This window comes from Triturus cristatus, chromosome 3_1 (genome assembly GCF_964204655.1).
Source record: "Triturus cristatus chromosome 3_1, aTriCri1.1, whole genome shotgun sequence".
NCBI classification, from domain to species: Eukaryota; Metazoa; Chordata; class Amphibia; order Caudata; family Salamandridae; genus Triturus; species Triturus cristatus.
In genome coordinates, this window is record NC_140583.1 from 462163632 (window position 1) to 462181925 (window position 18294).

The 18294-nt window shown below is 46.6% G+C and overlaps 1 protein-coding gene across 2 annotated transcripts in view; it reads right to left on the reverse strand.

Moving 5' to 3' along the window:
- Positions 1-520: 520 nt before the first annotated feature.
- The window catches only part of HDGFL3 (HDGF like 3), a 241104-nt gene continuing 223330 nt past the window's right edge, over positions 521-18294 (reverse strand). For both annotated transcript variants that reach the window (XM_085644279.1, XM_085644278.1), the window contains one exon: positions 521-1718. In XM_085644279.1, coding sequence (XP_085500405.1) covers positions 1713-1718 — 6 coding nt within the window. In that variant the 3' untranslated portion in view covers positions 521-1712. The remainder of the gene's footprint in view (positions 1719-18294) is intronic.

The window sequence follows — 18294 nt, forward strand, 5'->3', positions numbered from 1 at the left end:
ACAGAAAAAATGCACCACGTCTTCACAAAAACGGTTTCAACATCTGAGAGATAAATACAGGTATTAAAGCTGAAAGGGCTAAGCGACAGTCTAGGACCCTTACTACACACAGAGAAAAGATTAACTGAGCCTAACTGCCAATACTGCTTTATGGATTTTGGTGCACATTACTTCCTAAAGGACAGTCTCCCTTTCCTCTTCAAGGAGCCTATTGCCCATCTAACCTTATATCCTTTTTTCCCTGTTTTCGAATAAAAGGTTTTTAAAATGTCCATGTGTTTATTCAAGTTAGGTTTATATTCTACTTGCCACTATTAAAAAAAAAGTGTTGGCTTTAGGTAGGTGTCTGTTTACTGATGGCTTCTGGAAATAAAATTAATGAAAATCACACAATGGAAGACCATTGTTAACAGTGAGTATGTTTCTTTCTTTCAAGCATTTGTAAATAGGGCACTTAAACAGTTTAGGTGAAGTTTTAATTCTTTGCTAAGCCTCTGCGCAAGCATTATGATTTAGCCTATTTGCTTGCAATCTTAAACCTTTATTCTGTTACAGATTTCAACATTATTCTTTAAAAACAATATTGCTGTGCATTGTAAATTTTTCAACTACAAACCTTTACATTGCAAAATGTTTCAAAGACAAGCATACCAATATAACGAATAATAGACTACATATACAAATTCACAATAAAAGCTGGCATACATAAATAAAATGATCCAAGATTAACAACATCTAGGAACCTCAAATAATTATTTGGAATGCTCACTTAAAAGACTACATTTATTCCTATAAGAAAACCAATGAATAAAAGAAAAATTCTGAAAGTTATTAATGTTTAACATTATATTTTCAGAATCACGTTGTTTATTCTATATAAAACCTATAATAAAGTAGTTTAGATTTGTGTTACTCAACCAATATCACTCTTAATAAGGCAAAAAATTGAAAGACCTTTATATGCCAAAGCTAACATGTTTGTCTCTTGTTTCAAACATGTTTTCTGCAACTCTGAAATGCAAGGGTATTTTTCCTTATGTATCTCACTCTTTGCTGGAACAATATCCACTGGGTCAGGTTAATAAACGTCAGTACAATGAAAATATACTTCATACTGTATGCATAACCTGCTTAACATACACCAACTAAATTAAATGTTTTTGTAAAGGTGGCATGACACCTGCTATTCTTATACAGTATACATTATGTAACTCTTGAACATTTTAAAATATCTTTAAAAATATGTTACTTTCATGTTATCATCCCAACACATCATTGACCAGCCTATTAATGGTGTACTACATATGGGGTAATGTTGTAAAATACATTAAGGATATATTGTATTTAGGTCCAGCTTATTAGATTCCTTCATTCATAAATATTAACATACTTAAACACGTAACTACATAAAGGAAGATAATTGTTTAAGGTGAATTAAATTTCAGATTCATCTTTTTGAAGTTATACAAGGCTATAGTTCACTTTCACTGCAAATCAAGATGTATGCAACCAGACAATTTGAAATAAATTTCACTGACAGGGCACTTCGTGAGCTAGGCAAATAAAACAGAGATTAATGTAAATAAAGTACACTGAGACAGACTTTGTTGATGCCAACAATGAATATGCTTGGGGTCTATCAAATCCAAATGTAACAGACATTCAAACATAGAATCTTCGTGTGGATTTCCATCCTACGTTGTAGTGGTTGGTTAAGTCTGGAAAAAATAAAGAAAACTTGTTAGGATTGGTAACATTAATGTAAATGTTAATATTTATGGGCATTTCTATTTCAAAATAGTTTTTATTACTGGTTTCTGTAGCTCTTTGTTATATTGCTGGTGTTAATGGTGTACATTGAATTATTTATATATTATAGATGATTATATGTAATGTTATATGATGCTCAAATAATAATGGCATATATTGTGCTAAATAAAAAGGAATAAATACAGAACAGTGCACGTCTAGTGTGCTTACTATCCTATTGTTTACATCAATGAAAAATAATATTATGTATAGTATAAGCTGCAGATCCGTCTTGGCTAGATTTCACTAGTGCTTTCATTAGTTATACAAGATCTTATTTAAATTTTAATGTTATTATTCCAGGCGTCTTAATAAGAGTGTGAAGAAAAGAGTTAATATGCAAGACTTTACCAATGTTTCCAGACCTGTGGATTACAGTTTGGCTAGAATGATGAGCCACTATTGACTGGAAAGATTGTATAGGTAATAAGAAATAGCACTGAAAATTTCACCCATACGGGAACCAACTCACCTGTAAGACCTACTGCGACCTTCACATGCTTTAATAAGAGCACCCTCACTCTTGTATAAAAAAAAGCTACACTACCTTCACCCACCTGCTACACCTTCCTATTATATCATGTCTACAAACTCTCTACAGTGTCACTGTATTATAGTTATCTTACATATTATTACTGAGGCTCCCTGTTTTCCGTTTTTACTGATTTTTAAAGATAAATACAGTCAGGGAACAATTTATTTTCCATTCTGTATTTATTTTTCAATGTGGATAAAACCTAAAGATAGTGAATTTGGCTAGGATAGTTTAGAAGCATAAGGAAACATTATTTACCTGTAACAATAACAGCCCTCAAGTAAATTCCACCTAAATTCATTTGTTTTTGTCAAACATATTTTAATTGGTATTTATTATATAGGCAAGAGAACATATAGGATACCAGCATTGTACATGACTTATTTCAAAATACTATTTAGTATAGCATTGGGAGGCACACTCCAATCTAAACCCATTAAAAACATGTTATACAGTGCTACAGTAATACTCAATATCCCCAATACGTTTGGTAAAAGTCATGTCAGTACAACTTGAGACTTGTAAAATCGCACCAGTTTCAAGATTAATCAACCCAGCTCAGAAAGGGGATTGTGGAAACCCCATCCGTTTGGTAATTAAAAACTAAAATCAACCCTTCAAACTAACCTATGCATTGGGGTGGTGAACACTGTAGTTCAGGATAATTGTCTGAGGGAGTCAGTTCCTAAGAAGGGGGGTAAGGGATAGCTCTAGTTGTTCCCTGCTAAGTCTATGGCCAGCATGTTATGTACTACGATCGTGGAGCCACACAAGAAGGTCTGGGGAGAGACACGGATAAGTAGGAGGGGCACCCCATCCCTGTCTTCTCTCTTCCCACCGAGATCTCATAGAGTCCAACTCCGATGGCCTCCCAATGTCTGGGCGTCTCGACAAGGAGCCATGCGCACTCTAGGTTCTCAGGCCACATAAGTGCCCTCCTACTTAAACTCATTCCTGTCCCTACTCCTCTCTTCACCGCTATGAGCCTACATCGGATGTTCCCAGGTGTCTAGTACCTTCTTCCAATGCTCAGCTATGGGATGGCATCTCAGTCCTTTCGACTCTTCCCTAATTAAGATTCTACCCTTTGCCCGTAGCTCAATAGGTAACATACCGTTTCCAGATCCCTATCAGTGGCCCATTGGTGTATTTCCAGGACATTGCTATCCTCCTTTTAGCTAGGGCCATGGCCAGGTCGATGAACCTATTTCCCACATTCCGTTTGGGCAGTAAGGGAAAAAGCCCCAGCAAGCATACCTTGATCGTGGAGTTGAGTGTGCACCCAAACTACCTACTTATCATTGTTAATACTTCGTCCCAAAATGGACGCAACACGTAACAGGCCCAGGCCATGTGTATAAAGTTTGCATTATTGTGATAACATCTCGGCCATCTACGTACTTCACCACCGTAAGCAGCTTGAAGGCGATGGGGAGTCATATAAGTCATATGAACAAAGTTGAACTGTATATATTTGGACCTCGTGTTATGAGAAACCTTCTTGGTGGATGCTAGAATATTCTGCCCCATTCCAAGTCAGTAAGATCTCTGTCTAAGACCGTCTCCCATCACCTCCACAATTTTTGTAAGGGAGTAAGGGATGTTCTAATCAATGAGACATTTAACCACTTTACCTGGTGCCCATCCGTTCCTCATGTAAGTAGTGAGTGTAATAGCACATGCGTCTCGGGTTCCTCCTGACCCTTCCCCCACAGTGCCCCAAAAGTACGAACCAGAGCCTCGTACTGCAGGAACAGCCCAGGTGGAAGGTGATAGCCTTCAACTAGATCCTCAAAGGGGGCTAAACCTTTCTCCTGGTAGCAGTCCCCTACTGTCTCCAGCCCAGCCTCTGTCCAAGCTATCATTTGTTTGACAGTGGGACCGTGGGTCGCCATGGTGCAAACCAACCAAGGGCAGCACCGGGACATATCAAGGCATCCCGGACATTTTGGTCATGCAGGGTTTTCAACACTGCAAGGCCGCTGTCTGCAGTATTGACTGGTAAGGGACTATCACTGTAGGATCGAGCAGCTTAGCTAGTAATAAGTTAGGGTGTGTTCCAGGCTCCATCAAAAATGGGGGTGGTGATGGACGGAGCATCCCGTTTACTGCCTCCAACTACAGCTCTAGTCATTGCATCTGAGAAGCCTGGAAATAGAACTTGAAATTCGGAACCCTTAAGCCCCACTCTAACATGGGACGCTGTAGTGTCCCCAATTAAACCCCTAGTGTGCCCAATGAAACCCTCTGCCGTCCGTCCCCCAAAATAAGATCCCACAATAAGGAGTCCAGTTCTCGAAACCATCCTGTAGACACTGATATCGAGAGGTTGCATAACAATTTTAGCTAGGGAAATTCTGGCTAAGTTAGGTAATAGCAAAGAGCACCAAAAAGGAACGCAGGACCCAAGGGACCGAAGAGCCCTGTCCAGATTACCCTCTCTCACACCATCAAAAGAGTGAAAGATGGGGGGCATGGCCAAGATGGCGATGGAGTAAGACGTGGGCTTGTGTCTCTCCGTCCTGGCCTGAAAAGATCTTCCCCACCGCCTTACTATTAGACTTCCCTCGGTGAGGCGACCAGCAAGAAGGGTGGCAGAGGAGCTCCAGACTCACCGGAGAGAGAGCTGAGATGATCCGGTGCACAGGAGCAGCGACGGACGATAAGCGGCCCCGGGCTACACCGCAACTGAGCCTCACCAGACTGAAATGCCATGAGCTGGGGTCACTGACAGGGCCTGGGACCTCCCCTCAGAGTCTGGCTGCGGCCGGACCAAGATGTTGGCGACATCAGCAGCCTTGTAGGACATTAGAGTGAAGGCTCACACACGAGAACCCGGAGAAAGGGTGAGGCGGACAGACCTGGGCCATCAAAGACGGTGACCAGTGGGGATGACGCAGGGAGCCGAAGCTGGCGCCAAGCGACCTAAGCCCGGGTTGCCCGGTAACGAAGCCTCCCGCACAGAGACGTGACAGATTAAAGACACCAGCGGGGCCTGGGAATTGCCTCCGGGGCCTATGGCAGCCTGATTGTCATGGGGTCTGTACACAAGGCCCTCATAGGACACAAGATTGACAGCCTCAAGGCCTAAAACCGGTGAGAGGTGCAGAGAGACAGACCCGGACCATCGGAGGCGGTGAGCATCAAAATCCTGCACAACGAGGCAGAGCAGGCGGCGAAAAGCCTAGGTCTGAACTGTTTAGCAGCGGAGCCTCAGCGGACAAAAACAAGGCAGGCGAGAGACGCCTGAGAATGCACTATGGGTCCAGCAATGTTCCGACTGGCATATGAGACTGTGTCTAAAGCCTGGTGCGGCATAAGATCCCCGCATTACATGCCTGGGCCCGGTGGGCGGATAAGACGCGTGGACCCACGCCATCGGAGGCAGTGAGCAGTGTGAAAGAGAAGGGCAGAGACAGTAGGTGGCCCGATGAGGCGTGCCAAGTAGGCAGACAAATCGTATGTACCCTGGTCCTAACAAGGGAGCACCTGTGGAGTGAAGAGGGCGCCTCATAGGAAGACAACAGCCTAGAGACCCGAGAGAACCCTGGGAGCTGGGGTTTTCGCAGACAACGTGGCAGACGGAATGTGGGTCCACACTGAGCCACCATCGGTAGAAACTGTAGCGGTAATTACTGGATACAGCTAGAATCATAATAAGTGCAACACTCATGTGGCCAGTTCCGAGCAAGAGAGTGGGAGACTTCAGCCTCGTGCACGAAGCGGTACAGTGGCAACCCCAGGTGGGCCTGGCTTTGGTGGTCCCGAGAAGATCGCAGCGGCGAGGGCCAAGAAGGGGGTTTTAATCAAAGATTTGCTACTAACGCAATCGGGCTCTCAAGGTGACCCCCAGACGACACCGAGCAGGGCTGCCTCACCAGCTGCGGAGCATTTGGAGGCCCCAGTCACCAGTCCTTCCCTGGAGGCCCTGTACTCAGACTTGAGGGAGGATCTCTTGGCGGTCAGTACGCGAAGAGGTGAGGGACATTGGAGACCAAGTTAACGCCATTGAAGGATGCAAAACCTCTAGGGACGAGGACATAATGCAATTGCAGCAGGAAATCATTTGCAGATCAGTAATTGCACTTACAAGCACATGCGGAGGATTATAAAAATCGGTCCAGACGCAACAATGTTCACATTAGGGGAACCCCAAGAGATGCCGAGGGAGGCGACATTGAGGCCTATTTTACAGAGCTCTTAGTGCAAATCCTAGGAGACATCCCTGAATCGGAGATTGGACTTGACAGGACCCATTGAGTCGGACGATGGGGACCCGGATCACCGCGGTCCTTGGACATCCTGAACTGCATGCATAACTTCACTCTGAAAGAGTGAATCCTGAAGAAAGCAATAGAAGGGGCCTTATTGTCATTCCGGGGCCAGGTCCTCTACCTGTTACAAGACCTAGCGGCCTCCACACTCAAGAAACTGAGAGAATTCTGCCCAGTAACAAACTTTCTGCGAGAGAAGAAAGTGGCCTACTCTTGGTGGCATCCCTTCCGGCTGATTTTACGCTGACAGTACCAGCTTTATCAAGTTCGCTCACTGTCTGCGGCATGTGCATTGCTCCTGGTAGAAGCCTCAGAGGAACTGCGACAGGGGCCAGGGGGAATGGCTGTTGGAAGTGACGACAGGTCCCCTCGGGACGGAGGGTGTCCAGCCCAGACCGAGCTACCATTACATCTGAGAGGAAAGCCCTGCTGGACAAACTGGCAGAGGATACTGCCTCCAATGATCCTGCCTGAAGTGTCGGGCCTGAGTGAAGAGCTTGGCGGTGGGCGGGGGGGAGGGACAGGGAGACTGGGAGAGATTGAGCTGACTTGGCCATGTTCTCACACAGAGACATCACCACTAGTAGAAATATGGACTTTTACTCTCCTTCTCTGATCCAGGGATTATGGTTCTTTGTTGTTAATGTTTTGGTTTTGGGGAATATTATAGGGTGCCCATTAGACAAATGGAACATATACACTAGTCTATCCACGGAGTGGAGGGCTCCTCACTGGGTGTCGAGGGGAGAAGATGTAAGAAGGTTTAGCAGGGTGGATTAGAGGGGATTGGAACCCCCATAATGACATCAATTGCAAACAGCCTTAAGGTACTGACCTTAAATGTCAAGGGTTTATATAATCCAGTCAAAAGGAGGGCAATTCTTTCATATCTAGAACAGCCCCAAGCAGAGGTATGCCTCCTCCAGGAAACCACTTGCTTTGCAGGGACTGGAACAGGATTTCTTTTTCTCCTTGCCACACAAGAGGGCTGGAGTGGCAATGCTCTTCTCAAAATATTTCCAGGAGAAGGTGGGGACAAAAGTGGCAGAGACTGAAGGTCGACTCCTGGGATATAGAGTCCATTTTGATCAACATTCTAGTACTGGGATCAGTATACGTCCCTAACGAGGGACAGGAGAGGTTCCTACACTGGGCTGCAGCAGACATCCTGACGGCACAGGATAGATGGGTGATCTTTGGGGGTGACCTAAATTTAGTTTTACAAAATGTAGTGGACCGCTCGACCCAGAGATAGGGTGCAGATAGGGGGATTGGTCAGGGGTTGCCCATGGGCTACAGGAGCTGGGGTTGAGGGACGTTTGGCAGAGTTTGCACCAAAACTCTAGATACTATAAATTTTACTCCCACGCACACAAATCCTATGCTAGTCTGGACCATTTCCTTGGCTCTAGGGAAGTCCTTGCAGCAACACGAGCCGTAAAATTGAACCTAGATCCCTGTCGGATCGCTCAGTGGTCCTGTTGGACCTTGCACTCCCCCCAAATGTACGACGGCCCCACACCTGGTGACTGCAGGTAACCCTACTTCACAGGCCAGAGTTAGTGAAGCAAACAGAGAGTGTGATCCATAGATACCTAGATGTTAACAATACTCTGGAGACCCCGACTGCAATAATTTGGGACCGGATGAAGGCTGTACTTAGAGGGGAGCTGATTGCAATACCCGCGGCAGATAATAAGGATACACACGACAATTGAATGCAGCTACAACAGAAAATCCGTCAATTAGAGCACGTACATCACTGTACCAGGGCACCTAGAGTGTGGCGCCAACTAGAAGCGGTTAGAAAACAACTTGCGGGTTTAGATTTAGAGCGGAATACTCGCTTCTCCGTCCTAAGCATGTGTTTTATGTAGGAGGGAACAAACCTGGGAGACTGCTCGCAAATAAACTCAGGGGTCAGCGGCAGGCCAACATAGTAGAGGCCCTGCTTGTGGAAGACGGGACGGAAGTGGTGGGGGATGAGGCTGTGGCAGAGAGGTTTGGGTCCTTTTATAAAGACTTGTAATCAGCGCATGACCTCTCATCACAGACGATATCTGAGTACCTCGAGAATACTAAGTGACAGGCATGACAGAAGACCAAGCGGTGAGCCTGAATAGCCCCATAAGGATAGAGGAAGTAATCGCAGTTATATCTAGACTGAACCACATAAGTCTCCAGGTCCAGATGGCTTCTCGGCCTATTTTTACAAAACCTTTTGTAATCTAGTGGCTCTTCTCCTCACCATTGTATTCAATGCAATCTCAAGCTCAGCGTCACTTCCCCCTCAAATGAAGGAAACCTTGGTGGTAGTCATAGCAAAACTCGGAAAAGACAAACGATTGAGCGCGTCTTATCGGCCGTTATCATTCTGAATGTGAACGCGAAATTATTAATAGGGATCTTAGTGATGCAACTTGCTCCTTATATGACGGGACTGGTAGATCCCGACCAAGCTAGATTTATTCCTGGCAGATAAAGCTCAGATAATATTAAACAGATCCACCATCTCATAGACAGGACAACCTGCTCCCAGCCTGAGTCGATGCTTTTCTCTGAAGACGCAGAGAAAGCTTTCAACAGAGTCCATTGGCCCTTTTTAGCTGCGGTACTGAAAAGCTTTGGACTGGGAGAAAGGTTCTGCGCTTGGGACAGTCAGGGTAAATGGCAGGAGATCAGGGAGTTTCCCCATTGAGCATGGAACGTGGCAGGGGTGCCCCCTCTCCCCGCTATTATTCACGCTTTATATAGAGCCATTCGTGCAGAGTCCGGGTTGACCCAAAGATTACAGGTATTCATTTTGGGGAAGAGGAACACCTAACCATACCCTATATGTGTATGATGTGATTGTTTCCTTGGATAACCCCCAGGAGTCCCTGGCGGAGTTTCACGGGGCGGTGGGGAGGTTCGGGCGGTCTCAGGCTTCCAAATCAACTTAGTTAAATCACAGGTGCTAAGTCTGACAATAAGGCGAGATACGAAAGACTTAATCGCCCGGAAACTCTTTCCATTCGATGGGAGCGGAACATATTGTACCTGGGGATCCACCTAGCTTCAACCATCCAGGAAGTGACACAAGTAAATTACCACATTTTCGTTAACAAACTGCAGATTGACCTTGCGAGATGGCGATTCTTCCCCCTGTCGTGGCTTGGAAGGATCGCAGTCTTAAAGATGTCAGTCCTTCACAGGATCTAGTACACCTTTGTAACACTCCCGTTGTGGCCCCCATCTTGGACACTTCAGGCCCTACAAAACGTTCTCCAAAACTACGTTTGGGAGATCCGGCAGTCGCGTATGCAGAGAGAGCTCACCTGGCAGACAACTGCTGAGGGTTGACTGGGTATCCCATGTATTTTGCGATACTTCCAAGCAGCACAGATCAGGTTCCTGGTAGAGTTTTCACGCTCAGAATCGGAGAAAAGCTGGCTTTTCATGGACAGAGCATTAGCCAGAACATCCCTTTGGAAGATCCCCTTTTTGGCCAGGCCGTACCGATCACCCAAAATGTATCCCTGTCCTCCGAGTCTGGGATGCTGTGGCCAGCAGGGGGGCCTCTCGTCTTTCCCCTTCCCGCTTCTCCCGGTGGTGGAGAATCCAGACTTCACTCCAGGAATGAACACAGTGGTTTTCCGGGAGTGGCTGAGGCTGGGATGTAGCTTGATCTGTCATTTCTTTGACCTAAAGGGCCCTATATAGTTTCACATTTTGAGGAGAGATAATGATATCCCTGAAGGAGAGAGATTCCTATTTTTCCAGATCAAGTACTGACTGATGCAGCCTGAGATAAAGGAGGCAGCGCAACGGCCACTGACTAATTTCGAGAAATGGCTACTAAGCAAAGAATCAGATATGCCTCTAGTATCTGACCTATATAAGCTGCTGTCAGATAAATCCCCTGATGCTAGATCTGCGGCCCAATTGAGATGGGAGCAGGACCTGGGGTGGGAGCTATCCCTTCAAGAATGGTGGGACATCTTTTATTGTGCAAGACACACAGCTTCTAATCCAGCATACAAACAATGACAAAGATCACCACCTATTGGTATCTGACACCAGTTCGCCTTCATAGAGGAAATCCGGAGCGAAATGCAAAGTGCTGGAGATGTCATGACGCCCTTGGGATACTTCTGCATATTCTACGGGAGTGCCCTAAACTGTCTCAATTTGGGAAAAAGATCCTGATAGAGATTGACCAATACTTTGACACTCAACTCCCCCGGTTCCTTGCTTATGTGGAATTGGGCCTCCCCAACCAGCTGACGTTCCACCTCAAATCTAAGAGAGGTAGACAAATCGCACTGGCACTGGGGGCTGCTCACCAATGATCCTGGGGACCTGATAGAATCCCAACTAGACTGGGGTGGCTCCACCGTATCTGGCATCTACTAGGGATCGAGAGGCTTACATTGACACTCAAACTACAAGAGAACACATGTAGGGGAGTTTGGCGGACGTTTATTTCCCTCCTAACACAGGAATTCACAGAACTCACTTGCCCCAGATATCTAAAATTGCAGCGCCTGACTAACCCACAACCTTGACCCAACAGAGGGGACCCTCGAGAGTATAATACGTAAAGGTTTATAGAGACATAAGGGCTTATGGGCACCAATGTGGGGAGGGGGTTTTCGGGGGAAACTTTTCTGTGGTATATATTAGGGGTTTATAAGTTGCTCACAGCACTGACGGGGGCTGAATGTTGATACCACATCATTGATTGTATTACTTATTAACTGCTTTTTGAATTCCCAAATACTTGAAGGTGGTGTGTGCCCAATTAAGATCCACAGGGAGATCCTGGGGTCGTGGTAGGGCTCCAGCCACAGGGAACAGGTAAGTCTTGTTTTTATTGACCCATAAACCCGACAGGAGCTCAAACCGTCCCAGAAGGCATAGTGCCGTGCCAGAGCCCACCACAGCTTCCTTCAAGTTAATCAGGAGATCATTTGCATATAGGGAGATGATATAGCCTCACCCATCCACCACCAGACCCATCTCCTCACTTCCCTGTTGGAACAGTGCGGCTAGAGGTTTGATCAACAGGGCAAATAAAAGGGGCAACAGAGGGCATCCCGGCCATGTTGGTGATATCCTCGCAAATCTCCTGCAACATCACGAAATCCCGCTGCTGTGTGGAGGGCCTGGGTACCAGGCAAGGGGGGGGGGGGGGCAAGAACGATCCAAGGAGATATCAGCCACACAATTGAAATCACCCCCTAGTATCATGGTCTCTGTTGTCAGGTCGGTTATTTGGGCTGGGAGGTCATGGAGGAAGGTCACCTGGTCCTGGTTAGGGGCATACACACTACCAAACATAATGTCCTGGACAGACAGTCTCCCAGTAAGCAACCAATATCTGCCCTCCTTATCTATCAAGGTACGTACTGGTTCGAAGGGGTCCCCTGCCCATATTCAGATTAACACACCCCGGGCGTATGCTGAAAAAGAGGTCGCAAAAATCTGCCCTCGCCATCTTCTACATAGTTTCTTCTCCTCCCCCTGCAGGAGGTGAGTCTCCTGTAGCAAGGCTACCTGTACACCCCGCTGTCTCAGGTATCTGTGCACATTATGCCTCTTAACTGTTGAGCCCATACCCCTTATAATCCACATGAGGAACTTCAATTTGTGATGTGCGGATACCATGATTGAAAACAGACTTCCAGACTCAGCCCATCCCCGTATCCCCACCGATCCCACTCCCAGATAAAGGATTCATTACCACCCCTGCAATCATAGCAAACCAAACCAGAAGAAAAACACCAACAGTCAACATTTACGCGATCCCAGAGCAGCCCGGCAACAGCCAGACGCCTAACGCCTAAACTGTAGGTAAACCAGCAGTCTCGGTAAAGGACCCAGACTAGATGAAGGAGTGATCCTTCTAGGGGGGAAGGCCAGGCCTTAAAGGAACAATCTCTCGCACAGGCCGCACCAGTCCAGACTTCAATAAAGCCCATCCAGACCATAGACCAGCTAGGTAGGGCGCAGCCCATCATGAGGGGAACAGGCACTGTACTTGCTTGATCTTTTTTTCAAATGATATCATCCTCAGTCCCGGGGGTAACTATCGGTAGGGTGACACGTTCCCCATGGGAGGAGCTCTTTCTTTTGAGCAGGCGGGCCGGTGGCCACACGGAAATCGAGAAAGACACGATGACATCCACTGAGCGCAAATAGGTGAAATAAAATTGGATTCATCACAGCTGCTTAAACTAAAACAGTGGCCCATTTATTTCAAAGCATGCAACACCTGCATTATAGGGAGCCACTCTATAATAAGAGCGCTGAAAACTTAAAAGAGAACATTCCAGTAGGAACTTCTACAACATATGAGAACATGCTAAATAATTAAAAATATCTCCAGAGGCGCCCATATTGGACACCAGAGGCGCCCATATTGGACACCTGGTCCCGCCATTGGCAAAACCATATTGATTAGATTTTAGCTTACTGATCCCCTTTTCAACCTCCGCTGCATTAATTTAAAGAAAATAAGCGGTCCTGATGAAGGTCGATTCAAGTTGAATTATCCACTGAAACGTGCGTCGGCCTGATCACTTTCCAGCTGGCGGCACAACCAGGGAAAATAAAGAAAAATTCTCGCCATGAGTTATATTTTGCAAGCCATTTAAAGCAGGAAAATTATGAATGTGATGTGTGTATGTGTATGATTGGTATGTGATGCCTGTATGTGAGGTTAGTTCACTTGTGATGACGGAAGGGGACAAGCTTTAACATGACAATTTGTATGTTTAATATTGCATAATTATGCTTTATCTGCACATTTTAGGATAACTGTCATTTTGTTGAATTATGTATGATTTGCACTGTATATAAGAACACAGAAAATGTATGGTCTTTACAGCTTAAAAATACAGATGAAAAAAATACAAATGAAAAAAATGGTCTACGACTAGTGCAATATAATTATAAAAGAAGACTGAAAACAAAAATAAAATATATGAACCAATGAATTTATGTTGTATTCAGTCACATTTATAACAAAGGGACAGCCCGTATGAGCTAATTTTAGCCATTGAGTAAATAAATGTTGGTCGAGTGGGAGGCTTTTGATATATATTTGTATTTCTTGTTCCCCCTTTTCTTCCAGACCACACAAATTACTTTTCAAGGGGTACCTCTGGCTTTGCATGTTGCATAGGAATCCGAGTCTGATCCCTCAGTCTCCTTCACCGAGTTGGAGCCAGCCTCTGAGAGAGTTTCCCTATCTTGCATGATCTTGGCCACCACCTGAAGGGCCCCAGCCCTTTTCCTCTTGGTTCGAGATGGACTTGGTTTCTTCGGTGGGCCCCGCTGGACCTCTTCCTGGATCTCTTCCAGGGTCCTGGAGCACCCCAGACCAGTAGGCCTCAAGCCATTCCCACGCTGTCTTGGGACATTCACAAAAATGCGTCTTCCCCTCCAATGCTATGCGGAGGTGGGCAGGGAACATCAAGAAATATTGTAGACCCTCCTCCTGTAGGGCTTTCTTGACTTCAAAGAAAGAGGCTCTTCTCTGTTGGACTTTGATCTCTATTGGACTCTGAATGTTTAATCGGGGAATATTGAGACTTTGCAATTGTCTACTACAAATGGGCCTTCAGTCCATGCTTTGTGCAATAGTATGTCTCCGTCTTTGTATGCAGAAGCTTTGGCATGCCCGGAAGTGGGAGAGGGGGTGGCCCGGCGCTATCGGATGGGCCGGAACACGGTGAGCCCTCTCAATAGTGTAGAATGTCGACAAGCCCTCTGTGCAAAGTCAGAGCTCAAGGAAGGAGATTATGTCCCCAACCTTCACCTCATCAGGGAGGGCCACCACCCTAATGTTATTTCTTCTATTGTGACCCTCTGCGTCTTTGGCCCTGTGTTCTTGCATGCAGATTTTATCAGAGAGCTCTGCAACTTGGAGCCACAGTACTTGCTGTGTAGAGTGGCGATCAGCAATCGAGGACTCTCTGCTAACTTATGATGCTCCACTCTGAGGAGCCCCAGCACCACTGACACAGTGCTAATGCAGTGTTGCTTTAGTGTCAGCAATGGCCTCTAATATTTTGGTCAGCTGCTGTTGCACTGGGTTCGCTGGGAGTGAAGACCCAGGTTTCCCTTGTTTCTGCTCCATGGGATCATCTTCCTGGTCTGCTGGTGCTCCTGTTAATTGGGCTTTTGCCTTGCCCATCTCGGGCCCAAAGCGCGGACCCAATAACAACTATTGTGGTTGTGTTCACGGGTCGCCCTTCTCTGGGGTATTGCTGCAGTTGAGGGTGGTCTCAGGACCAGAGGTCAAATTTCAGCAGACCACATTAAGGCCACTTGTGCATGTTCAAGCCGTCAGTCCCCCAGCAAGGCGGGGGTCAGCCCCATTAATTAGCCGCCACCGTACGGGCCCCAGACCACCGCCTGTGGCCCAAATCCGCCAGCACAGCACGGATGAAAAGCAGTTCATGGGGTGTCCACAGCGGGACAGTCCTTCAGGACAGTCCAAAGTCTCTGTTGGGCCCTGGGCAGCACAGCCGGGCTTCAAGTCAGCTCACAACACCAGTCATGAGGGGGCTCACTTGCAGAAGGAGAAGAGGGGGCCAGGGAAGTTACTCCGATTATTCAGACCCCACCCGCCTCAAGCTGGGCCCCTGTAGGAGTGCGTCTCCACAGTGGCTCAGACCCAGCAGCAACTCGCACTGGACACGGGCGGTAATACTGACCCCATCACCTCTCCCCAAGCGCAGTCAGGGCACGACGGCTGGCTCAGGGTGTGGGTCGGAGTGTCGCACAGGAGATGGATACTGGGGGGGGGTCAGGCCTAAGGGTCCACCGCACCATGGGGGCCGCCCACACTCACCGTACCTCTGTCAGGCCTCAGCAACCTCCAGCTTGTCCAATCTGATTCTCACTGCTCCTTTCTCAAGCTGGGGGAGGCCTGCATACAAGTCCTTAGGTTCCGTAGGCCTTCCCGGGGCTACATCAGGATTTGCCGTTCCCCCGCAGTCATCCTGGACGTTTCGCCTGTCAGCAGGCCCCTCAGTTTGGAGGTGGACCCCCCACCTCAGGGCCACAGGCTCCATGCATTAAATCAGGCAGCACCAGGAACCTTCAATATCAGGTGGGCCAGTCGCCGCACAAAGGGCCGCCCTGCCTCCGCAGATCGAGAGTCCAAGACCGCCATCTTGGGAGCACAGGCTCGCCGCTCAACCCTCAGAACTCGGACTGTCTGGTCTCTCCCCGTGCTTAGGCAGCGTTCCGCACCTCTTGTGTCTCCCCTGGTCTGGGGACACGTTTCACTTTCTGTCACAGGCCGGGTCTGTGCCGGATATTGCAGGATGATAAACCGGCCGGTGCAGAGCAGCAGGCTCACGCGTCTGCCATCGTTGGCTACCAAGCCACGCCCCCCTCCATTCCACATACATAATATTAAAAATATTTCCTGGCTACTAGACTGAACTTCAGAAACTCTTCAAATTAGTAAATATGCATACCTAAAATGTTTTTCTTGCCCCCCTTCTCTAAAACTATTTGTAGAAATGTCATAACAACTGTTTAAAAATGTAGTTCCATGCAAAAGTATAACCACCACTTCAATTTTAGCTATTAAAGTGATTGGAGCTTACTTCTACTCACAGAGCTCAGCCCCAGTAATAATATGCCGTCATCCTTCAAAAAGGTAAAGATGGACAGGATGATTATTTACATAAAGAGAGTTGTCTTCCTCGAGAACTACTGTGTTATGTTATGTTTCCAGGAACACATCCAGTCCCATTTACCACCTTCTTTGAACAAGTGGTAAATGGGTAGGAAGGACATTAGGGGGCAGGAGAGACTGTGGGCTGGCATCGGGGAGCTTTTTATGGTCCCCTGTCTGTCACCAGATCAGCACACAATTTTACCAGTTGGTAAAATTGGGCCCACTGTTCCAGTATCCAGAACATTCTTATTTTAAAAACTGTATTTACAAGGCCTGAGATTACATTCATCAGACAGTAGCTGAATGCCTAGTGTCCCTACAGTCAATTAAGCATTCAGTCAATCAATCAATCAATCAATCAGTCATTCAAAGATTTATAAGGTGCACGGATACTCCAAGAGTGGCACTGAAGGACCATCAGATAAATTCTCGCACAATGGATTACCCTGTAAAGACTGACTTGAATAATCAGGTTTTAAGAGCATGCCTTAAGCAGTTCCCCCTTCAATGGTCACTGGCCTGGAGTAAGGGCACTCCAAGCCCAAGCAGCAAGGTAGGAGAAGGACGCATCACCCTATTCTTTCCACTTGACTCATGGTACAAGGGCAAGCCAAGCCTTGGATGAACGGATGGTTCTGGCTGGATGGTAATGAATAATCCACACAGAAAGATAGCTGGGGCCAGTCCCATGTAAGACTCTGTGGGGCAGAACAAAAATTTTAAACTGCATTCTCTTCTTGATAGGGTGCCAATGTGGCTCCTTTAAATAAGAGACAATAGGAGTCTGCCTAGGGATTTTTGATAGCGTCCGTGCTGCCGTATTTTGAACCAACTGAAACCTCCTCATCAAATAGGATGAGGTCCTTGTGTAGTGCATTGGCATAGTTCAAACATGAGGTTATGAGTGCATATATCACTGTGTTTTGTGCCTGAATAGGGAGCAGATACAAACATTTCTTTACAGACTTTAAGAGCCTAAAATGGGAACCGACCACAGTCTACACCTGTGGACCTAAACAAAGCTGATAATGATCTTAACCCCTAAACTTTGAGCTACCATGGCTGGAGGGGGAGGTGGGGTAACACAGCTTGGCCAGCACTCCCTATCCCAGATAGGTGGAGGCAAGCCAAATAACCAATTCTCAGTTTTGCTGGCATTACATTGTAAATTGCTAGCCTGCATCCACTGCAAAACAGCTGTCAGACATTTCTTAGACATCCTAAATGCTTCAGTGAGAAGCTGCGTATTGTCTGTGTATTACACTATCTGGACCCCAAATGACTCAAATAAGGAGGCCAAAGGAGCCATGTAATTGTTAAAAAAAATTAATGTCTAGAAAAATGACAGCCCAGACCCAGACCTGAGGTTCTGTAGCGATCCGAGCCCGTGTAGTCGGTATCGTAGTACTGACACGATTTTGGTACCAGTGAACCGTAAATGATCCATTGTATGCATGACAGTGTTTTCGCCGCACTACGAGCATGAATTCACTGAGAAATAGGGCATTCTGTTGTAATTTCATGGCATCCATTTTAGATACGGCACCCATTTTGTTTCTTGCCCTCACATAGTCAATGGACGAGCGATGACCCTGGCAGAATCACCTTGTTAAGGACACGTAAGCTCAAGCCCGAGGAAGCTGACGCTGCGTGACTAGGCAGAATCAAGCTGCCTCCCCTGCCTGAGGCCAATCCTGCTATACTAGTTCTCGCGTCCATTGTCCTGATTGAGAGGCCGAATACGGTAGCCGTGCCCGTTTACGATCCATAAACACCTCTTATCCTGCTTTTCAATCCCTTACACCTGGCTTTGCTCCTCTCCTTCTGGGCTTTTACAATGGGGAGGATACGATTTTTATGATGGGGAGGATCGGGCAAAGAATGGAAAACTGACAAGGAGACTTGATCGAATACCGAAAACCTACGACTAATTATTGTTTGATGTATGTTTATTGTCTGTTTGGGATACCGGGTTGGGCATGAAAAATATTCGT